Raw genomic sequence first — 24,755 nt, 5'->3', positions numbered from 1 at the left:
TTATTAACCTACATTAAATGGCTGGTGGCACTGGTTTAGTTGTTACTACCAGTGTGCATATTTACTGCAGGCTGAACCCTCAGCTGCAGTACAGCACTCATGGGTGACCATTTTTCCGAAATGGCCCGTCTTTTTTGACAATTTTCTGTTGGTTAGTTTCTTCTGGGCTTGTACTCTGTTAGTTGAAGCAGGTTGGCAGATTGAGTCCTTTGTGTGTTTTCCCTTTGGCGGGCTTCAGCTCCGAAGCCCGCCAAGACTCCAGTGTGTCTGGAAAGGCAATAAGTGAGGGAGGGTGCCAAACTTCCCTGCCCTTTGTCTCTAGGTGTGCCAGAGTCCTGAAAGGACAGCCACCCTGCTGTGTGATTGACAGCATGGGCTGTGAATAAAAGGGGGCAGGGGGAAACAAATTTCAAAAAATAAAATAAAAATGCATAAAAAGTGAGGTTTTTGGGACTAGAGGCAGTGTCGACCACTGGAGAGGAACATCCAAAGAAGACGACGCAACGCCAGCAGCACCCCCCTGGACCGCCTGTGCTGACCCCATTTTCATATCGGCTAGGAAGACTCGTACAGGGCGACTTCCTCCCTTGGGCTGGTGGGACCAACTAGCCTCAAGACAAGCTTCCATTTGGCGCATCCTGTGACTTGCTGTCCCCCACCAGAGCTGCAGAAGCCCAATGCCAGGGGTCCTGTGACCATTGACGAGTGCATCGTCTTGCTAAGTCCGAATACGGCCAAATCTTTGTGGGCATCCCGAGAACCCTACAGACATGGGAAATCTTGATCAAGAGGCCCCTCACCAGAGTTCAGGACCGAGGGAGCAAGCTTCTTCCAACCACAGATATTCGTTCTTCATTGACGTGAGGAAAAGGCACCAAAATATTGAAGTGCCACTGAAACAAAGGTGATCCGTAGCTGAGGCGTTCCTCTCCAGAGTACTGCCGCAGGAGCCCACCAGACAACCTTTCTTTCTCTGCCAAGCTGTAGCAAGAAGGAATCCAGCCGGAACATTTTTCTTTGAATAACAAGTACTGTGGGGCTTTGGCTGTTCACCTTGAGCCATAAATTGTGCTTCCTGTCCTGCGAAGTACTTTTTGGAGTTGATCTCAACTCACCTACACGGCCTAACAGCTTGTGCTCTCTATAAAGTAGCTCGCTTAAGTTACTGTGATTTATTCGGAACTTCCTGTTAGGCAAGATTGTATGCAGTACCCTTTGGGTGCACTACAACAACCATGACCTCCTGGCAATAGGAAGCCAACCTTTGGTATAAGCTTGTACTAACACAGGTTGGTAGCATATTGAGCAGCCAGGCTTATCTCTTGAAGGGTCAATGTGAGCTGTAGGGGAGTTAAAGAGGGATTCACAGTGACTAGTATTCAAATAAACTCTTACACACACGGTTTCTTGAATAAACACTTCACTTCAGTTAGGGTAAGCCTTCTTCAGAAGGAAGCAATATAATTAACACTAACACTCAAATATACTTTACAAAATACACACTCGTAATCTCTCTAAAGCAGCCAGTCCACAGAAACCACCTACACCCTCAGGTGAGTTTCTTCGCTAGGGTGCTGGGGACATTAATATATCACTGTTGCATTTAGAATCATTTAGGAGTGAGCCAAAGGAAAAGGTAATTAGAACATACAAGAGACCACAAACATTCTTAAGCAGGCAAATACTTTCAGATCCCCTAATAAGAGTCATTCAGTAGATCAGGCTATGCCAAAGTCAATGGGCAAAAGTCTACATTAGCTGAAGTACTTCTTTGCAGGCAAGTAAGAAAAGCCTTTGCACAATGTTTTACAAGTCTTTGGAGAAACAGAAGACTCAATGTAGGGCCACAAGCTGTTAGACCTGTGTGTAGTAGAAGATGCAAGCAACTCTACAGCAAGAGGTAAGTTCTCTCAGACTTTTACAGTACCTTTGTATTGAAGAAAAGCACAGGAGATGACTTCGGTTCCTGAGCAGCTCTGCAGATTTCACTGTTCCTGTGCCTCAGTCGTGGGGACAAGAGGGAGGTCTTCTGGGGACTCCTGCAATGCACTGCTCGCAACCGGCAATCTTCAAACAAGTGGCTGTTCGCTGTTTCAGTGACTCGCGTCAACCACAAATGGCAACACCGTGGTTCCTGGCTGTCGAGATGGCCTTTCCTTGATTCTGGGGTCCCGCACTCTGCTTAGGGGGCTCAGGCTCGGTCAGTCCTGCTGGGAGTCCGGAGGATCTTGGCCAGCTTAAAAGCGACACACACAATCGGGTGTTCCTCTCCCTGGAGTTTCGGTTTCGACCAGCTCAGAGAGAATGTCCAGATGGCTTACTTTGGAGTGGATTGGTCCCACCAACTCAAGGGGAGAAGTTGTCCTTGCAGAGGCTTCTCTGTCGATACGAATTTGGAGTTTCAGCACAGCAGCAGGGCTTCACCGGGCAAACCAACGGTCCAGGAGTTGCAGCAGGCGTCCTCTTCAAGTTCTTCTTCGGTTCCTTCATCCAGTGGTCGACTCTGACTTCCAAGCCAAAAGCCTTGCCTTTTATTCAGTTCTCTCCCATTCATTCCAGCCCAGCTGTCAGTCACCCAGCAGGGTGGCTGTCCTTACCGGACAGTCAGGTGGCCAATCACCACAGAGTGCATTTGGGTCTCCTAGGAGAGTAAGCACAGGGAGTTTTGGGCACCTCCGTCACTTCCTGCCCACCACAAACACCCTGGAGCCAGAGGCAGGCTTCACTTGTGAATCCCGCCAAAGACAAAGCGAACAAAGGGACCAAACCAGGTTTGGGTCGCTGAGTAAATCTCAAGAAGGACCATTCCACAAAGAAATGGCGAAAAAAAAAGACAATGGCCATTTTGACAAAAATGGCACCATTGGGTGCTTTACTGCAGCTGTGAACGCAGTCTGCGGTAAATGCACACCACAGTAGTTAAAAGTAAACCACTACCAACAGCCATTCATCGAGGATAGGGTAACACAAATGTTACATGAGAAGCTAGAAAAAAGGGACACTAGGTAACCCCTCCAGTACCCTATTGTAAGATAGTGTGTGCTGGGTCTAGAAAGTTATATATATAAGTGTCAATTTCATTATACTGCTCTGGGAAACATTTAATCCCAGAGAAGGTATTTGGACCTTGGGGAAATCTGGAAGACTTCCCTGTGTCACTGCACTGAAGGTGCTGTGCGACAATGTAAAATATGATGCCTATGGAGTTTGAGAGACTCCATAACCAAAAGAAACCATGTTCAAAATCACATTAAAATACATGAGAGAGTGGGAAAGAGTCTCACTCTCTCAAGGTAAAAAAATCAAGTCCTCAAAATCCAGCAAAGCTGCTGAGGGTCTCTAAGGTAGAGGGAATTGGCAAATTTCTGAGAATTCTCCCCAACACTTACTAACTTTGTCAAGACTATCTAAGAAGAAGTGCATCAGTACTATTGACTGTCCATTAACTTTGGCTGTCCTGGCTCCATAAAGACACTCTTCTGACCCCTATTGCCTTTGATAGTCAGTACTTACTCCCTCATAGGTTATAATTGTGGATACTATTGTTGCTGGGATAAAAGCTCCTCTACCTCCCTTTGGGAGATTGTAATTGTTTTACACTGTGGAAAGTATGTTCTAAATCTGATAAACCTTTCCTTCCTTTACAACTCAATAACTGAAATGGTAACTGAAAATAAGTGCAATACTGACCTTAACTGAAGTCACACGTGGGCTGGAAAATGTGTTAGCATAATGTATTTACTAACTTTTATTGTCCTTTGCAAACTGAATCCAAATTTTGATTAAAAGTTAGTAATAGATAAAAAAACATTTTAAAGAATGCTCATTTAAACCTTGTTTATATTATAGATATTCATATAACTGTGTGTAAGTGTTACTTGGCAACTTGTACTTACGGATTTAAATTGTACAGCTCACAATCTCCCTCTTAAGATAAGCCTGGCTGCTCAGTAACACTACCAACATGTGTAGTACAGGCCTATATTAAAAAGTGGGTTACCCAATAGCAAGCAGATAAGTCTTGTGAAGTCCTCACCAGTTGGACTGCACTAATACTTAACAATATGCATGAACATTCAGAATTAACGATCAGATTGAACCTTGAGGGAGCATTTTCAAGTACATCCACTAGTAGTGGTCTCCGTCAAGGACGCATATTGGCTCCATTTTTATTTAATGCATATATGTCAGACCTGGGGTAGCGTCTCAAGAAGGATTAATTTATTGTACCCCCAAGTTCTGGGAGCCCCCTATTTTCTGGATAAGTTATGCAGATGACATTCTGTTGCCTTGCACAAAGGTTGCAATCCAAAGTGTTTTGGGTGTTTTTTTTTAGTACTGCAAGAATAATGATGTTGTGCTGAACCTAGGGAAAACCAGACTACTAAAGTTTACAGTGGGCAAAAGGAAAGATTCCTTTTGCTTGGGGCACGGGGGGGCGCTTGGTGGTTACCCAACTAGACAACATTAAATATCTGTGTTTGGATATATTTAGTACCCAGAGGAAAAATAATATTATGGAAGGCCTATATAGCAAAGCTTTGAAGGCGTGCCCAAATGAGAAATATTTACTCTAAATATGGAAAGTTTTCAATTATAAAGTCAACATTGTGCTGATGTTGATCTGTGGCCTTGAAATCCATCATAGTTTGTTGGACATAGTTATCTTGAAGGGTTGTTATACTTAAATGACCCAGCCCATCCCCATTAGTGTTATCAGGTTCGAATTGGGACTACCATCTCTCAAAGTACATATGTTATGGACGAGAATCCTGTGTCAAATTCAAGGCCCCTCCCACGAATACGTTGCTCACAGACTTTAAAGAGGATGCGGACCACGTAGATAATATGTTGGTAGTTAAAACTACAGATAAACTGTACCAATGGGGTTTGAACAGGGAACTTCTTGCAGAAATCCCAGGAACATATAAAGGTTATGGCATACTGACTGGTGTAGAACTAGAGATAAAGTGAGTGCATACGAGAGGTACCAGAACTTGACCCTGGGTCACGAGTTTGAGCACAATATCTTTGCAAATTCCCTTCCTGGAAAGTAGGTGAAACTATACTGAAGTTCAGGCTGGATATTCTGCCATCTAGGGCTAATCGCTTCGAATGGAAGGTCAAACAATGTCAGGATGAGAGATGCAGATTTTGTTTGAAAGATAGTGAATCCCTTCAACATCTGCTTTTGTACTATGAAGCGTTAACAAGTCAACGTATAGCCTGCTTCAAAAAAATCCCCAATCTTGATGGTCATAATAAAGGAAAAGTTATCTTGGACTTGTGTTGGTCTCGGATGCCTTACCATTTCACTAAGTCCTTGTTTCAATATCTGTCAATGATTAAGTTGATAGACCTTAAGTAGGAAGTAAAACGAGGCAGGCGATGGTATAACTTGAAACAGTGAGGGAGGCCTGCTATGTCCTATTCTTTTGTTCACACCCCACCTTAAGGTGTTGGGGGCTTGGGAGGGCTTTGTTCTCACCCCACCTTAGGGCTTCTTGGTTCTCACTCCACCTCAACGTCTTTGAACTCACTCTGCCTTCCGGTTTCTCAGTATTCTCCTTGCTTTGCCTCCCCTGGTTCCCTGGAGCCACCACATACCGCAGTCTTTGGGGTAGTGGTCCCCAGGGGGGCTTGATGAGTCTGCCTGATGCAGTTCTGCGCGACACGTCATCTGGGTTCCGTTTCAGACACAGCCGACTCATTTTCCGCTGGCTTTCGGCAGGACTGGCAGCAGCTTCCCTGCACACCAGGCACTCGGCAAGTGCTAACTCTCCTTCGCTCCTCTAGCCGGGGCCCTTCAGACTCCTTGCACAGACGCTGCAACCTCTGCGGCTCAGACACTCTGTGGGGACGCCACACCTGACGCTCACACACTGCCTTGCCACACAACCCAAGAATCGTCTTCCCAGCTCTCAGGCTATATGGGATTCTCCCTCTTGCTACTTCCGATTGGCTCTTTATCCGATGCTCCTCCAGGGGGTTTGGCCATCCACTGTTCTGCTGTTTCAGGCGAGGTTCGCCGATTACTGAGGCCAAAAACCAAACCAGACATAATTACGTATTATCATATGTTTCACCTCCCAGACAAAGATATGAGGGTAGGGAAGAATAACATTTTCCTCTGTGGGGATTTTCAGTCCCTAAAGGTGGGGTCATCTTCAGTGGTATCCCAATGGCCCAGTCCCTTGGCCAGAGTTAAAAGTAGCAGGCTCTCCTCACTAGTCCCAAAGGAGGTGCCGACCACCCCTCCCCACCCTCCCCTTTGGGGAAGAAGGGACAAAATCCTTCGATTCTTCACACAGGACACAGAGCACAGACACGTGTTTACTTGGGACTATTGAAGGACCAGTAATTCACCAGTGCCATGGGTGAGAGTCTATGAAGTGACGGAGGGTGACAGCAAGTTTGTGAATAAATCAGTGTGAAATAATGGGTGTTGGGCATACAATAAAAAAATAAACTCCTCTCCATTCACAACCCCATTGCATAACAGTCAGAAAAAGTTTCTCTTACAAAAGTAACAGGACATGTCATAGCATGTTTTACTCACTGGTCTTAAAAACATTACCCATTCCTTTTTCCTCCCCGTTATGTTGGTCGACAGGACATGGCTCTTGTTCTTCTTTAATTTTCCAAAAGAAAGAGGTGGCAGAGGGGCCTATATTGAAACGAGAAAAAGAATAGATGTGCCACTAGGAAATGTACTGCAAAACAAACATTATGAATTTGACAAGAAACTCACATCAGCTACTTGCTTAACTATAAGCCAGCAGTGTTAGCTTGGGACTCCCACAGAATGGAACTGGAGAGGGTGGGTCAACTAGAACAAGAGAAACCTGGGCCTTAAACACAGGCCGCAATGAAGATAAAAACAAAGACTCAGCAATTTTCTCCAGAAAAGAGATTGCTAGAAGTGTGTGTTTTTTTAGTTTTAGGGGACTGCTGGAATGTGACACCTGAATTGCACTAGTTACTCCCTCAATAAAAAAATGACCTACCTTTGAGTTTGGGTTCTATTTGGTATTGCCACTTCTTAATATTCCAACTATAGGAGAAACTAGGCTGTGAGGGAGAGCAGGGAATTTGTGTGCAAACCTGACATTGTTTGCCAAAGACAGTGGCTAATGAAGGAGAGAACCTCACTGATACAGTGGTACTAGGCAATTTGGGAAACTCAGGATAGAAAAGATGACAGCGGTAGTTTGAGACAATGTGAACGGGGGAAGCAAGGTTTGGTCACTTAACCAGCTTTATATCCGACAAGAGTACAACTGCTTGGCATCCTACTGGAGGAGGAAGATTATGAGGCAGAGAGGATACTGTGTGGACATTAAGATGCCTGGATTAGACAGGAGAGGGGTCAAGGGGGGAAATATGGGGATTGCAGTTAAGAGTTACTGTTGATCTACTGCTTATTTGCCTCGGAATGGGAATGAGCAAAGGAAAAGTTTAGTAACTCAAGAGATCGCCTTGGATAATGTATTGAATGTACTGGTGCTGAGAAGTATGTATTAAAGTGAGAACAAAGAAATGGTTTAACAAAACAAATTTTGGGTAACCACAGGCTTGTCTAAATACATTTAATGTGCTCTCAATAGGTGTCACGATGTAAATGTGACATTTTCCCTGTATTTATTAATATGCCCTATCTGCATAATAAAAGACCATTGATGTTGAACAGGATTATCAAATAATAAACATTAAGAAAACAAATAAGATAGATTTCCTTGGTTCGACCTGTGATTAAGTTCTTTCCATCACTGCCTAAATAAACCCAATAAGAACATGGGTTCTGTTACAACCAATTAAATTATTACATTGTAATTTAATTCGGTGCACTTCAACTTTTTATGGAGGAGGCCACCGCCATGCCCCGCCATGCCCCTTCACTACCATCGATGCCTGAACCCTCCTAAAAAACACACCTCCTAGGAAAGTTATTTGAAGTGCAAGAAAGTAAGGCGAGTGACATGGAGTTGGAACGGGGTGTACTTCTCAATGAGCTAAACACCGTTCTGGTGATCTATAGCCTTAGAACTAGAACATTTTGGGACAACTGTTGAAGGCTACAACAGGAGAATGGAAGTAATGATGTTGTTGCTTGAGGATTAGGACGGGAATGTGTATGGATGAGAAAGATTAAATATGTTGAACAATATGAAGGAGAGCTGTGAGGTGGAGGGAGCATGGGGGGGGAAAGAGGGGTTGATGGTTTGTTCATCTAAATGCCAATAAAGACCTTTAAAAATAAATAAGTGCAGCAAAGAAAACTGCCACAAAGTAATTTACTTTGTCAAAACAATGAAACACCAGCGGCCTGTATGCTAGGCCCGTTCTGGGTGACCTGCACGCCATTTTAGCTCTGGTGCCTGCAGGTAAGGTGAACACATTAGTGCAGCTGCGTGCCTTTAGTGGTTTTTAGTGCGTTTGTGTGCTTTCAGCAGCACTCCCCATGCCTACCGCGAACCCCATGCACGGACCTACATCCAACCTACCCGCACTCCTCCCCCCCGCCCACATTTAGACTCACCATCCAGGGCAGCCTTGCCCGGGCAGCCACTGGCTAAGGGCCACAAGGCAAAAGGTAGCTCCTGAAGAAGCAGCTCCAGCTAGTGTTTGCCCAAGTTCGCCTGGTAATCTATAACCTTACATGGCATAGCACACTGATGTTAGCCAGCTAGTAAGTAGTTTCCCAATCACTGATGTGTCCCAAATGTAGGGGGTTCTCCATTTCCTGCTGTATATCTCAAATATAGCTGTTTCCTACTTGCTGTTCTGTCTCAAATGTAGGCGTTTGTTCCCCTGTAGAGCTGTGTGCAAGTTCTAGAGGTCTCCACACTGCTACTGTGTTTCAAATCTAGGTGTTCCTACCTTAGCTGCTCTGGAGTGGAGTGCAGGGAAGAAAAGAGGTGTCTGAATGGGTGGGGTGGTTTTTTGAGACTATCCCTATAGAGCAGTGAAGCACAATTGATTTTGGCAAAGGGCCGAATGCACCCTACATTCAGTGGGCCGAAAAGTAAATCTGTTTGGGGATGGGTGATAGCTGGGGGGAGAAGGGGTGAGCAGGACACTTTTTCAAACCCATTTCTTATTCAACGCATGCCCCTGGTTTCCCCCATTTCTCCCCAAACACCCCACCAATGGCATGGTCCTGGTCCCCACCCTATCCCACCCCCCAAAACAATGGCATGGCCCTAGACCCTCTCCAAACCCCCCCCCACCCCACCAAAGCCAACCACCTCCCACCAATGGCATAGCCATGGACCCCCCCCACACATGGCATGGCCCTGGACCCCCCCTAACAGCCCCACAACCAAACACTATGCCCATGACCCCCCCACCCTCAACCAAACCCTCTGCCCCATGATACCCATACCCCCAACAAAAGGCATTCGCATTACCCCCCCACCCCCAACAAAATGCCATCACCATGAGCACCACAACAAAATGCCACCACCATGGACTCCCAATATGGCCGCCGTAGGGGGAGCACCCTGAAGGCAGTACTCCTGAACCCCTGTGATCAGGATAACAGCATGGTGGCTCCTTCCCTGGCACGAAGCAGGTGTACCTCGTGGGAGCTGAGTGAAGCTACCCTCTAGAGAGGCCAGGGGCGGAAAATCAAAGTAATCACGACAAAGAAATAGTATCGGAGGAGCGCAGTCTGGATCCAGCGAAGCACCACCAGCGCCGAGTGAGAATATAGGAGGGCTGAAAGGGGGCACACCATTACCCTGTGGCGCCGGCCCGGAATGCATCCAAGAGGCACTGGCAAATAAAGAGGGGAGAAGGAGGTGGCACACCCGCTCCCCCACCCACTCGAGACATTGCCGGCAGCGGTCACGGCAGACCCCAAAAGGGATACACCCGCACGAGATAAAAAGGAAAGAGCCAGAGCGCCGGCAATGGAGGGCAAGGCAAGTGAAGCCACCTCTGAGGTGGAAACGCTACCCGCGGACCCGGCCAGCGAAAATAAGGGCTTTTGCTAGCAGGGCACTGGGGAGCATCCGCCGTGGGAACGGCCCAAGGAGGCAATAGAGACCCAGGCCAGTGGAGGAGAAGAGACGAGACGAGACTGGGAGGCAACTCTGGGGAGGAGGAGCCGGGGCATAGGGAGCCAGGGATGGGCAGGTCAGCAGCAGCACCCGAAGAGAGGATGCATCCCTCAGAACTCCATAGAAGTACCTCAAGGGCAGAGATAACGGGAGAGGCAGAGAAGCACTGGAGTCCACCGGGAGCTGTGGACCACAGTGGAGAGCTGGGAAATCAGAAGGTAAGCGGTCCAGCCCTCCTCACGAACCCCACCCCCCTCTTCTGTGCATAAGGTCCAGGGGGAGAACCCACATACCAGCTCTAGGAACGCTTAGGGTCCAGTGAAGCTCCTCCCCGGTCTGTGGAAGCACACCCCCACCTAACACCCAGAAGGGTGAGACCATACGGGGCAAAGACACACAAGCCTAGATGCCTGAATAAGCCAGCAGGGCTCCCAACAACAGACTCAAAGAAGGCACAACCAACTGTCTCAACTAAAGTTGCGAAGGGAGGAAACCCCAGGAAAGGAGGCCACACCTACACTTACCACTTGTGGAAGTATCTGCAAAGTAAATCCTCCCAGCAAGTGGGGGGTGAGAGGGGGGGGTGCTGCGCCAAGCCCGAACCCAGAGAAACAGCGAGACACTCCACAGAACAAGGGGGACACGTAGTGGGACCCCGGTCTCCGGCGAGCTAATCCCGTGGTGGAGAGGAAGGGAAAGGGAAACCTCCCGCGGCGCCTGACCCTCGGGATCCCCACAAATAGGTGAACCACGAAGCTCTGACAAGAGGCCCACACAAGAGGGCGGCACAGGTCTGAAGCATAGGTGATTTTCACCACCACAATAACAGGGGCCGGGACCCAAGCACAACAAACACAAAGGGGCATTCCCACCCAAGTGGTCCGGAGGAGGCTGGAGGGCCCCATCCGGAAAATATGTAGGAAAGACTCGGAAGCCCAGGTCGAGGAGGAAGGGGGCCCAGAGATCCAAGATGCCAGGTCAGAACAAGACGAGGTGGTGTCAGGCACACCAGTCACACAGGAACTCCTCAGAAAGTACTTGCAGGACTTTGGGGATAAAATCGCAGGAACATTTGAAACTCAACTGGACAAGATCAGAGGGGACTGGGCAACGGCCCTGCACGAGGTGAAAGGAGACATTAGCGAACTGGAGGGCTGACACAAAAGAAACAACACTGCAGGAACTGGCGTAGGACGCAAGGAAGACGGTGAATGCTACACAAAATCTGGAAGACAGTTCCAGGAGGTCTAATATCTAGAAAAAAGGCCTCTCTGAAGATGTCCAAGACAAGGATCTCAAGGTGGCGGTGAGACAAATATTTGCGGACCTAAGACATGGAGGGAGAATCTAGCTAAAACTAGACCGGGTCCACAGGGTGAGCCCAATAAGAAGAAAACCGAGAGCAAGGCCCAAAGAAACCCTGGCTGCCCTCCAGGAGTACAGTCAGAAAGAAGAGATCCTCCAAGCAGCAAGGAAGGCAGAACAAATAAAATACAACGGTGCTGAGGTTCAGCTCTGCCAGGACCTCTCCTTCACAACACTACTACAAAAGAGGAGAATGGGCCCCATTGCAAGAGCCCTAACCGAGAAGGACATCAGATATCGTTGGATCTTCCCTTTCGGCCTGTTGTTCGAGTGGGAGGGAAAACACTGCATTACAATCTGCAACGAGGGAGTGCACATCCTGGAAACAAGGAAAGCGTGGGAATGGACAAAAGTGAAAGGCAAAACAACAAAGAGGAGCCCGAAAAGGCCCAGAACCAACACACCCGCCCCAGGAGGACACGACAAAGGGGTAATGAAAGCCCGGGGAGGGTAAGCATCACAATATGAATCTCTCAGGGGGTGGGGAGGTGGGACTTGAGAACCAAATATGGTCTGGGGACAGCCCGTAGTTCGTAGGTCTGGGGTAAGGAAAGGACTAGACACCCACGATTCCACAGCAGGGGGTGGGGGGGGTGAAGGGCTGGAGGCTGGTTGAGCCCACCCAGTTGGGGAGAGGGCAGCAGGGGAGGGAGGAAAGAGGCTGGGGCGGGAAGCAATCCAAACCATGAATAATGCCATAAAGAGTCCTATGAACCTCAATGGGGTCGGATAAGAACAACAAGTTATCCATAATGACGTTAAACGTCAGGGGACTGAACTCCCCCTCTAAAAAGGTAAAAAACTGGAGAGGTTTCTGCAGAGAGAGAAACCAGACGTAGTGACACTCCAGGAGACACACATACAAATAAGGGACGCACAAAGGATTAGAATCCAAGGCTATAATAAAGTATTCCAAGTCAACGAGGATAGGAAAAAAGGGTGAGTCCTCCTAGCGGTAAGGTCCTCCCTTAACGAGATAGTGACAGAGTGGGAAAAGGACAATAGCGGAAGGTATCTAGCCGCAAGAATGCGAATGGAAGGAGAGGCCCACAAGATAGCCACCATTTACGCACCCATCTCCGGACAGGATACGTTCATACCACAGAAACTGCTGAAGTTAGAGGGTTTCGCCAGGGGCCCCCCATCATTACAGGGGACCTTAACTTAGCCTGGTACCCACAGAAGGATAGGAGTGGAGGTAGAACGGGATCCCAGGGTGGACCCTCCAAGGAACTGAAGGATAAGTTAGACAGGTTACCACTACTGGATGCCTTAAGAGACAAAAGGGGCAACGCAAAGGGGTTCACTGTCTTCTCCCACGTTCACAGGTACTCCTCCAGTATCAATTACATATCGATCTCACAGAGGTTAATAGCAATAGCCCTATCGGACCATGCCCCTCTGACAATTACATTAAGAAGAGACCAACTCCCAGGGGATTCGGAGGTGGAAAGTCCCATCAGATATAGTCAAAGGTGGGCTAATTTGGGACGAGAAAAATAAAAAGACCTAGAAAAATTATTCCTACTCAACAAGCTAGGCGACACAAGCCATAACTCGAGGTGGGACAACTTTAAGGCAACAATCAGAGGCCAATCCCAGGTCATGTCTCGAAAGGGGGGTCGGGGCTAGTAGAGAAACTAGGAGAGAATACAATATCTGGAAAACTCAACTCCTGACCATAACCACCCAAGAAGCCCAGGTCTTCGATCTAGAAATAACAGCTGAGGAAGTCTGCAGAGCAATCTCTTTGTTGCCCAATAAAGCTCCAGGGCCCAATGGCTTTACTGCCGACTTTAATAAAACCTTTAGAGAAGATCTGATCCCACACCTAGTTCAATTATATAATGAATTCGGTAAAGAAGGGAGAATAATCCAACTATGGAGGTAGCTAAGGTGGTACTGCCCAAACCGGGCAAGGACCCTGAAAGCTGCAAATCCTACAGGCTGATTGCGTTAATAAACAAATGCTAAGATCAACACAAAAATCCTAGCCACTAGGATAGACCCACCCCCCCTACTACCGAAACTCATTGGAATAGACCAATCGTGCTTCATACGAGGCAGACAGACCGGGACAACACTAGAAGGGTAGCACATCTAGTAGAAAAGGTCAACATAAAAAAAAAGGTGCCAGCGCTTCTCTTTAGTTTAGTTTATTCATTTATATTGCGCGCCAGACCCGAAGGTATGAGGGCGCAGGAGCAGTAAGGTTAATCTCAGCTTTGTTACAATGCTGTACACTAGTTTACAGTATATGCATAGGTTAATACAGTTGCGAAAGATACAATGATATGCAGTTTACAAATATACATATATACATAGAAGCATAAAATGCAGAGGCAGGTCAGTTATTGGTCATTATTCTTTAACCACTGAATGTAGTTACGTCTAAAGAGGGGGTAGGTTTGGGGTGTCCTTAGAGCGAGTGGTAGGAGTTCCAGTGTTGGGCTGCTTTTACCTGGAAGCTGTTCCCGCCCATTTTGGATCGGTTGAACCTGGGAACTGTAAGCAAATTAGCATTGGAGGTTCTGGTGGGCCTGTTAGGGGAGTATCTTTTTATTCTGTCAGCTAAGTAGCGGGGGCTGCATTATTGAGGCATTTGTGTGTTAAGGAGGCTACTTTGAGCCAGATTTTGTCGGTGGTGGTGAGCCAGTTATGAGATCTCCTGATGTTGGAGATGTGAGCTCTCTTGTGGATGCTAAGCGCTGCGCTAAGGGCATTATTTTGCAGGGTCTGGATTTTGTTAGTAATCTATTGGCTCCAACATAAAGGGCGTTACAATAGTTGAGTATCGATAAACCAGGGTCTCTGGCTAGGGTAATGCAATTCTGAGTGGATAGGAAATTAGACTTGGTATTAGATGCAGAGAGAGCGTTTGACAGGGTGGAATGGCAGTTCGTGTTCCATACCATGAAAAAGATGGGATTCGGGGAGAAAATAAAGAGTAGGGTAAGGGCTAATTACGCTAATCCATCCCTCCGGTTACTGATAAATGGGAAGGTATCTGGGCCGATGAAGGTAACAAGAGGCACAAAACAAGGCTACCCTCTTTGCCCCCAGTTGTGTGCGATCTTTCTAGAACCGCTATTGGCTACGATCAGGACTACTCAAGACATAACAGGCATTCCATTTTGAGGGCAGCCCCACAAAATACAGCCGTCACAGACGACATGCTGCCAACACTCACAGACCCAGAAAACTCCATCAGGGCACTAGAAAGAGAATTAGGAAAATTCAGAGGGTCAGCAGGGTTAAAAATAAATATGAATAAGTCAGAAGCCCTGAATTGAAAGGTCCCGATAGAGCCGGAACGGGAGATAAAAAAACACATCCCAATAAAGCTGGGAGCCTACGGCGATAAGATACCTAGGCATTAACATCCCCAAAAAGATTGACTCACTTTATCAGGAAAATTACCCGTCCCTGCTAGCCCGCATTAAAACACTTCTACAGGAATGGAGCCCACTGAGGAACTCATGGCTGGGTAGGATTAACGTAATAAAGATTGTTATACATCCCAAAATTCTTTACTATTTTACGCTACTCCCAATGAAAGTCCCCAAATAATTTTTCAGAACTTTCCAAGAATCCATAGGGAAATGTATTTATCTGGAACAATAAAAAGCCCAGGGTGGCGAGGAGCCTGATGGACAATGCCAAGAAACAGAGGGGTATGGGGGTCCCGGACATGAGAGCATACTACTAGGCCGCCCAAATCAGTAATTCGAGTCTGGGTGATGAACAGAAACAAAGGGTGGAGAAGCATGGAACAAGCACTAGTGGGGGGGCCCCCTGGAATCAGTGCTGTGGATGCCCAAGGGTGACAGACCCAAAGACCTGTACAGGAGCACAATAGGATCCCTGGTGGGTGAAGTAGGGGACAAACAAGGAGCTAGACTGGAGCTAACGACATACCCCTCGCCGTTTACCCCCATTTTTTTACAACCCACAATTTGCACCAGGTGAAGGGCGGAAAGTGTTTATAAGATGGGAAAGGGGAGGATCTCTGAAGATAAGAGACATGTTTGAGGGAGTGGAAATTAAGCCATTTAATCTGTGCAAAGTGGACTTCTCCCTGGGGGAAGAGGAGAGGTTCAGATACATGCAAAGGCGCCAGTGGCTACTCCAGCCAGAGATACAGAAGGCAGCGTTGAGACTCCCCCCGCCCCCACCAACGCTTTTTCAAAAATTGCTCACAAAGCAATGTGTGTGATATTAATGATATCATGGGTTCTAGTAATCACCCAGAAATGAAAGGTCGAGAGATCCAGCGAAGAAGCACGAATGGATAAGCAAAATCTGGTAGTTCGCCCCTATGGAATGGGGAACATACTCCATACAGGGAAACCATCAAGGCTGTGTAGCGGACTGGGACTTGGGATGAAGTTCCTACAAAAAGACTCAACAGGAGCATGATGCCCAAAGAAAATGAAACTGTTGGGACTGGTTTAGGAGAGGTTCTGGTCACTAGTGGCAGGCTAACACGCTCCGGGAGAATTCGACGGACGCAACTCCAGAATACCAAGACCTCTGGCGGGGGAGGGATCTGGGGGGTTGCACGACCCCAGGAATAAGCACAATCAAGGTTCGAGGAAGTCTTGTACCACAATAAAATGCCATCCTCATCAACCCACCCCCCCCCCCCCCAACAAAATGATTATCCCCATTACCCCTTGGACTTCCCCCAATAAGAGGCCCTCCGCCCTCCCCATGTCCCCCCACCACCCAACAAAACGCCATCCCCATGCCTTCTCACCCCCCTCAACCCCCCACAACTAGAATGCACTTACCTGGGAGCACTGACGAGAGGACAGGTGGGTGAGTGCGCTGGAGGTCAGGCTTTTACTGTGGCTGGCGTGGCAAGGCTGAAATGCCTTTCAGGAACAAGCCTTTAGTCTTGCCAGCCACAGTACAGGCCCTTTATTGGTGCAGCACACGCACTACATGGCTTAGAAGGGTCACGTACTGCATGCACTGAACCAATGGAGGGTCCGTATTTTTCCCCCGACCTGGCAATCAAAGACTTTCTAATGGATGGAGGCTGTTACTGCTTGCAGGCCACCCTCCATTAGTAAAGTCGTTAACCCTGGCGGGCCAGGAAAACCAACATGTCAGGCTGCACTTGGCCCACGGGCTGTATGTCGTGCACCTGTGCTATAGAGGGTCTAAAATGGAAACAGGGGAGAGAGGCGTCCTGATCTCAGAACGGATGGACCGCAGGGCACATCCCCAGGAGGAATCAGGGGGGATGGGGGGGGGGGGGAATTGCAGCACACCATAATATACGAAAGGGGAAGGGATATGGGCGGCACGGAGTCTGAACATTGGGGGTAGAAAAGGTACTGCCACCAACACTAAAAACCCACACTTATGCATACACTGCAGGGCTAAGTGTGGGTCACAGTGAGAACAGCAGGGGTCGGAAAGGGTACTGCCACTAACCAACCATACTAAAACCTCACCCTTCAGCATACACCTCTCAAAATGCGTAACTAAATGCTTCCATAACTCTACAGCACGAAAAAACTGCTCGCACTTCACCAACGAAACAGACCTTACATAGCCTCGCCCAACAGCACATTGCAGCTACAAACTGAAAAACACACCTACACTCAGTGAACGGTGTCAACCGAACTGAAGCTGCCAACAGTACATCACAGCTCTCTTGCGCTTTTCCCCCCGCGCAGTCCTACCAACGTACCCCAAGGCATAAGTTAGTTTTCAAAAACTGATTAGCAGAGTTTGCCAATTAAAATATTCTTGAATAGAAAACAAACTTATCTGATTAGCAATTTTGAACTCATTTTTAATGTCAATAGGTTTATGTACCCAAGACATAAGACTAGCAACATACAGCATTTCTGTGTACCGATGAAGTAAGATTAGTGAGATGAGTCAGTAAAATGTAACGGTTAGCTTCATGAAAGGACACAAATAGATAGATATGATAAAAAGGGTCGGAAAACAGTTTTCAGTGCAAGGTTCTGGGCAGTCGGTGTTGCACAGGGCAGTGCCCCGTATATTGTACACTTGACAATTCTGTGTAAGAAATTGCTCAGAAGTTTCATAAATCAAAAAGTTCTGAATGCTAAAAGAAAAAAACAGTCTGAGACTAAGTACATAGTATGGTGTTGAGAGAGGGAGGGTTTGTCAGCTCTAGGCGCACAAGATGGCATTTGCCAGCTTGTCTACCTGAAGCTGACAATTACCCTGGCCACAGTGATATGAACCATCTTCAGTATAGCGTTAAAGGTCACTTTCGGGGGAGTGCAGGGTAGCCAACTGTCCTCAAGCCTCAGCAAGCTAGCCCCAAGCACAGCATCCTAGCCCTGTGCACCCATGAAAGCAGTGTTTATTGCTACAAGCACTCGGAGCTGCAATCCAAGGTGCTGATACTTTTTTTGTTTTTAAGGGAACCAGACCTTGCACAATCCAGGTGTCCATTTAAAAGAAACTGCACATATGGCCGCCATTAGTTATTACTATTTCCAGGAACTGAAGGTGAGCCAGGCGGTGCACAGGTGAGTGAGCAGGGGCGGGGGGGGGGGGGGGGTCAAACTACCACGCAAGTGGAGACTCTGGCTGGGGTACCACCTCCAAAAACAAGGTGAAGGCTGGGCACAGACGCAGTGCCCCACGATGAAATATGGGTGGCTACTTGCAAATTCTGCTTGCATTTGTGGCCCCCAGACTGGCCAACTCTCTACCGTAAGTACTAATATATTATGCAATCATAAATGTAGAGCCACGTGAGCTCTGGAGGACAAGTACAGTGTATGATTTTGTAGTAGTATGTAGATGTACAGACTGGATGAACTATTGATTACTACATCTAGTTTGCTTTGTGTATTCATTATGTAAGAGGCAAGAAAGTAAGACACTAAGCAGAGTGGATAGCATAGCAACAAGAGAACTGGGTAACTTAGGTGGAATATTGTAGATTTCAACCGTCTCACTTTCAGAGTAGATGGTTTAAGGCAAAAGGATAATAAGATAGAAAGTTGGGATCAGCTCATGGATGGAGAACCAGCTGCACAGATGAATTCCACCAGCAGGTCACAGAACTATGTTTTCCTTCAAAAGCATTTGGCTGTGCGATCATGGACATTTTCAAAAGTGTTCGCTCATCAATCTGATGCACCCTCCCCAACAAAATGAAATTGAATCGAAACGGAGATTTAGATACACTAACAAACTTTACTGAAAATCAGAGAAGTGTTTTTACAGTAGCAATACTGTAATTGTACATTACATAATGTAATGTTTTAGTAATGTAATAGCAGGACTGTCTCTTACAAAAAAATAAGACAACACTTACCAGTCTTTGCCAAACAGAATATAATTGGCTTAATAAAAGTATCAAATTGCTTTTGGTTTTCAATAATTTGAGACAACACATTTTCTTGACTAGCGCTCCCACAAAGGTCTTTGGCACTTAAGAGTGGAGGAAAGTATTACTGACCCCACTCCTTCGATTACATGCTGCTGCTTGTACACCACAACCAATCGGGTTTATTCCCAATAGACCCACTGTGCTGAACCTACGGCGGCTGTACTGCATAATTTCGCAGATTGACCGGCTGGCCAATGCAGTCGGCACATCATTGGATGCGGAAAAAGCTTTAAATTCCATCTTTTGGAAGTTTCTATTATGTGTGTTGGGGCAATACCAGTTTGGAGGATATTTTATTGACTGTGTGCCTATGGCTGGCGGTCCGGGGTTCACACCAGCTGAACAATGTTGCAGCCCTTCCCATCGGGCCGCAGGACGAGTCTGGGATGCCCTCTGCCCCCCCCCTCATGTTCGTTCTTACAATCAAACTACTAAAACAAAATCCATTTAAAAGTAGCTTCCCTGGTTCACAAGGCCTTGAACAACGCCGCACCAAGCTATCTTTGTAACAAACTCACAAAAAGAAACCACACACGCCCCGCCAGAACTCCAAATGCCAATGGCCTCATTCAGGCCATCTAAGGCAGGGGGTAGCAGCTTCCAGGTTCAAGCAGTCCAACTTTGGAACTCACTGCCAAACACTTTACGTGAGGCGCAGCCCTTTCCGAAATTCAGAACCAACTACATCAATCTGCTGAGGTCTGCCAACGATTAGCCCTAGGCGCCCACTTATCCTCACACAACCCCAGCATATACACATTATCCTATTAACCTTTGTTCTCATGGACCCCCTTACTCTGCCTAACTGGCCGATGAGCTATTGTCCACTTAATGTCTGTATATATACTGTCTTCATTGTATTTGTATGTATTTTGCGTGTAAATTGCAAGTGCCACCTACCTGTGATATATTGTATTTTGTTTTTGTACACTGTATGCATCCCATGACCTGACCCTGTAACTCAAGCTTCGCATTTTCTTTTCTGCTGCGCCCGGCTTCCTTCGGGTCTGGTGCGCATTATAAGTGAATAAAACAAACAAACTTGCAATTCTGGTGAGGAAGCGGCTTAGTCAGGGAGGATAAGGATAGCTGAGCCACCCCAGATTATTTTGCTATATGCAGACAACACGCTATTATATATACAGGATTCAGAACGGAGCCTGAGCCCGGTGATTGAGGATGTTAGGGAGTTGTATCATTTTTATGCTTCATCCCCTCTCCTAGTGAGACCCCCAGCACTTTTTGCTGGACTTCTGGACCTTTTTCTGAAATCCTGAATGAGTGGAGTCTTTGAATGCATTCTTATAGGATCAGTCATTTGGAACTCTATTCTTTGTATATTACCTGTCCTATTGAGTCCATTCTCCTCCAAAACTCTTAAAAGGCATCTGTATTTTACTATTGCAGCACGCAACTCCTTATGGGCAGTGTTGCTGAGGGTCCTCCTTTGAGATTCTTTTCTTTAACAGAGTAACTACAGCTCTTAAGGATAGAGAGAAACTGAAGGTGTGGCACACACCATCGTATGTGGAGTGCCAAAAGGATACAGAGTATCCCCCTTCTCTCTGCTCCTGTGACTTATGTCACAAACAACGATCTAGGTATGGCTTGTTAGGAAGAATTCTAAGAAATGTGCCAATTCCTCTCTAACTTAGAGACCCCAAATCAACTTTGCTAGATTTTAGTACTTTTAATGTTTTTAACCTGGAGAGAGTAAGACCCTTTTTCCCACTCATGTATTTTTAATGTGATTTGAACTCTGTTTCTTTGTTAAGTACTGAGTCTGACAAACTCCATAAACATCATCTTTACATTGCGTCACACATCACGTTCAGTGGTACAGGCAAGTTTTTCATATTTACCAAAGGTTTAAATACCTTCTCTTGGATAAACTACTGTTTCCTAGAGCAGTGAAGTGAAATTGACTTTACTTACATTTGTAACTTTCTAGACCCAGCACACACCATGTTACAATAGGGTGCTGAAGGGGTTACTTAGTATCCCCTTTGTCTAATTTCTCATGTAACATTTTTATGTTACCCTTTCCTCGATGAATGGCTGGTGGCAGTGGTTAACTACTGTGGTGTGCTTTTACAGCATGCTGCTTTAGCAGCTGCAGTAAAGCACCCAAGGGTGCCATTTTTGTCAAAACGGCCCCAGTCTCTTTTCGCCATTTCTTTGCGGAAAGGTCCTTCTTGAGATTTACTCTGCGCGCCAAACCAGGTTTGGTCCCTTTGTTATTTTTGTCTTTGTCAGGATTCACGAGTGAAGCCTGCCTCTGGCTCCAGGGTGTCTGGCAGGGGTAGGAAGCGAGGGAGGTTCCCAAAACTCCCTGTGCTTAGTCTCCTAGGAGACAGAAATGCACTTTTAGGTGATTGGTCGGCTGGCTGTCCGACAAGGACAACCACCCTGCTGGGTGACTGACAGGCTGGAATGAATGGGAGCAAGCTGCATAAAAGGCAAGGCTTTTTGGAATGGAAGGCAGAGTAGACCTCTGGACGAAGGAATCAGAAGAAGAACTTGGAAGAGACACCTGCTGCAACTCCTGGACCGTTGGTTTGCTCGGTGAAGCCCTGCTGCTGTGCTGAAGCTCCGTATTCCTCTCAACTAGAGAAGCCCTGCAATGACGACTTCTCCACTTGAGGTGGAGGCACCAAATCAACTCCAAAGTAAGCCACTTGGACATACTCGCAAAGCTGGTTGTATTTCCACTGCAGTTTCTGCTGGAAACCGAAGAGCCAGGGAGAGGAACAACACATTGTGTGTGTTTTTAAGTTGGGGCCAAGAGCTCCAGGAAGATCCTCCGGACTCCCAAGAAGCAGGCCTGACCAAGCCTGAGCCACCACAACAGAGTGCTGGAACCCAGATGCAAGAAAAGACCATCTCAACAGCCAAGAGTCTGCTGTGGTGCTATTTGCGGAGACGCGAGGCGCTGAAACCGCAAAGTGCCACTGAATAGACGTTGGTCCTTTTCTGTCGCCGACCGTCCCATCCCCTTGCAGTGCAGGAGTCCTCCCTCTTGTCCCCACGACTGAGGCCCATGAACACAGGATCTGCACAGCTGCGCAGGAACAGAAGCCAGCTAGAACAGTTTTTCTTCTAACCAAAGGTACTGTAAAGTCAAAGAGAACTACCTTTTGTTGTGTGACCTCACTTGTTCTCAGTGGAGACTTGTCTTGGTTGCTTCTGTAGAGTTGCTAACAGCTTCTTTACCTTACAAGCCTAACCAGTCTGTGGTCCTACTTTGATTTCTTCTTTTCTACAAAGACTTCTAAAACATTGTGCAAGACTTTTACCTACCTGCAAGAATTGCTTCAGCTCACCTAGACTTTTGCCCAATTGACTTTGGCCTGGCCTGGCCCCCTGAATAACTCTTCTTCCCTCTGACATTCTGTTTTGGGAAGGGGTTAACTTACTTTGCATTGGTGGTTACCAAAGGTACTTGCCTGCTTCAGAATATTTGTGAGATCTATTGTTTTATTCTAATAATCTTTCTTTGACATACTCCTAAGTAGTTCCCTAAATGCAACAGCGATATGTTAAATGTCCACAGTGTCCTAGCTATGTAAGTCACCCGAGAGTGTAGGAAGTATGTGTGCCATCCTATATGGCTACTTGCTGCTTTAGAGAAACTAAGAGTGTGTATTTTAGAGTGAATTTGTGTTTTACAATTATATTGCCCCTAATGAAGAAGGCTTACTCAAACTGACTTAAATTAATAAATGTTTAATCAAGAATCCTTGTGTGTAAGAGTTTATTTGAATACTTGTCGCTTAATCTCTGTGCAACTCCCCTACAGCTCACATTGACCCCTCTTGAGCAAACATGTGCAGTACAGAATTATACCAAAGGTTGGGTTGCTATTGCCATGAATTCAGGGTTGTTGTAGTGCACCCAAAAGGTACTGCATACAATCTTGCCTAACATGGCTGGTGGCAGTGGACGTGTTCTACCAACTATTGTGCGATTTATCTGCCGCAGGCTACGTCCATAGCCTCGGTAGTGCACAATAGGGCTTCCCATGTACTAACTTCGGCCCACCGCTCTTTTTTTGCCATTACTAGCATGGTTGTCCTTTGCCAGCCCTTCTTCTACCATTCGGGGAGGCCTGTGTGTGTGTTTTGTCTTGGGCAGGAACCCTTGGTGTCCCCACCTAGGCTCCAGAGTGTCTGGGCAGGAAGTGGCAAAGGAGTTTTTCACCCACCTTGTCCTTTGTCTGCCGAGAGTGCCTGCATGGATCAGCTCCCACTGGGGGTCTGGCTGTCCTGATGCTCCCTTTCTGTAAACTGCTGAGAAAGATTTCAGAGGAGTGAGTGCTGGAACTAGATAAAAGGAGAGACTTCTGGAATAAAAATCAAGGTTTAAATAACTGTTTGCAGATTCTTTAACAGTGTATGTATTGTTGCAAATAAATGCATATTCAAATACTGGAAATCGAAGATGGCTCCTGCATGTTCAGAATGGTTTAAGGAATTAATCTATGTCCATCTATAAATGATTTATCATATCAAAGAGGCGGAATATGCGAGGACTGTGGAGGCAACTAGCAGACAAAAGACATTTGGAGCCCGCTACGCGGTTTCCTATCATGAACTGAGCAGGGGGAGGGATGAGGCTACAGGGGCCCCAGGGAGGGATTACAAGATGTAAATTGCCTGCATGCTGTTCTGCCCCTGTACAGTTGAATATATGCACAAATTCAAAGTTGACCTGCACACCTCTGCTAAAAGCTGCAATTGGCTGTGTGAAGTAATGAGTAATATGCTTGTCTTCTTAAATGAAGGTTTTTTTTTTTTTAAAAAAAGAGAAATATAAACACTTCTGCATAATCATTGAACAGGTTCCTAGCTCTTACAAAGTCCAACTCCAAGATGATTTGGGACCTTGTGCCAAAAAGTCAGCAGTTCCAATGTGCATTGCTCAAATGTAGGTTTAATGAAGAGTTTGGCAATACTAGTGGTTATGATTAATAAGTCAAAGTTAGATACATTTCAGGTAAGTACATTCACTCTCAGTACTTAGAATTGTCATGGGAAGGGATCCTCAGACCAACTTTATCAACTTTGCCAAAAACTCCTTACTGTATCAACATCGAAGACGTTCGATTGTGTGCAGAATTTTGGATGACCTGCCACAGGCTCACCGATTCAGTATTCTCCACAGATCTTTCACTTTTCAGTTGGATACCTTACAGAGCCCTTCGATTGAGCACAAGTGTGGTGCCGGACAACTCTATTAAAGTTAACATATCTTCATTTCAAAGTTCAATCACTGATCAGCAGTTCCACTTTACTTGCATCTTTTATCACACATATTTCAAACTATGTTCATTCAGCGCTCACATACAATGTTGCTGCTTGCAACCTTGGCTTCAACACAGACCGGTCTTGCATCGGTCTCCCCAACTCGGCAGCTGTGTTGATTTCACTGACGTCGCTTTGTTCTTGGAGTCAAGGACAACACTATGGTGGCTGACAATTCTCCATGCCTTGATTGACGCGGAAGTACCCTGTACATCTCCGACACACAATGCAGGATTCTTCAGCCCGTTTTCCTGGTCTTACGCTTTCCAATCTCGAGGGTACATGGAAGCAATGGTTCCTTGTCGAAAAGATCCCTTTCTGTTTCGCAGTCTTTCTCCTATTGTTAAACGGCCATCTTGGAATTGCTGTTTCCTCATGTGCTTTGCTTTGCTCCGAGTGTGCTTTGTCTTTTATCCTTGTGGGAAGCTTAATGGAAGTCAGGTGCATGCAATGGTCAGTAATTGCCTGGCCTTGCCTGACCATTGTATTGGGGCACATCAAGTATACAGCTCAGTTGTTAGTCCGTTTTCTCTCATAGCAGGCTGTCTGTGAGAAAGTGTTTGTGTTGTAAAAAGAATAAAAGGGGGGCGGGGGGGTTTGGAGTTCCTAAATATCCTACGTGGTAGG

General features: G+C 46.6%; 1 protein-coding gene across 9 annotated transcripts in view; it reads right to left on the bottom strand.

The window, feature by feature from the left end:
- Positions 1-24,755, bottom strand: part of LOC138467448 (zinc finger protein 567-like) — a 359,879-nt gene that overhangs the window by 149,584 nt on the left and 185,540 nt on the right. For 4 of the 9 annotated variants that reach the window (XM_069607441.1, XM_069607448.1, XM_069607442.1 and 1 more), the window contains exon 5: positions 6,560-6,667. The exons of 2 other annotated variants lie outside the window; for them this stretch is intronic. In XM_069607441.1, coding sequence (XP_069463542.1) covers positions 6,560-6,667 — 108 coding nt within the window. The remainder of the gene's footprint in view (positions 1-6,559; positions 6,668-24,755) is intronic. 3 more of the 9 variants (XM_069607444.1, XM_069607450.1, XM_069607445.1) reach the window with 1 other exon arrangement.

The sequence above is a fragment of the Ambystoma mexicanum genome, chromosome 4q, assembly GCF_040938575.1.
Source record: "Ambystoma mexicanum isolate Mex_15411 chromosome 4q, UKY_AmexF1_1, whole genome shotgun sequence".
Lineage (NCBI taxonomy): Eukaryota > Metazoa > Chordata > Amphibia > Caudata > Ambystomatidae > Ambystoma > Ambystoma mexicanum.
This window is presented reverse-complemented; position numbering and strand designations above follow the sequence as displayed.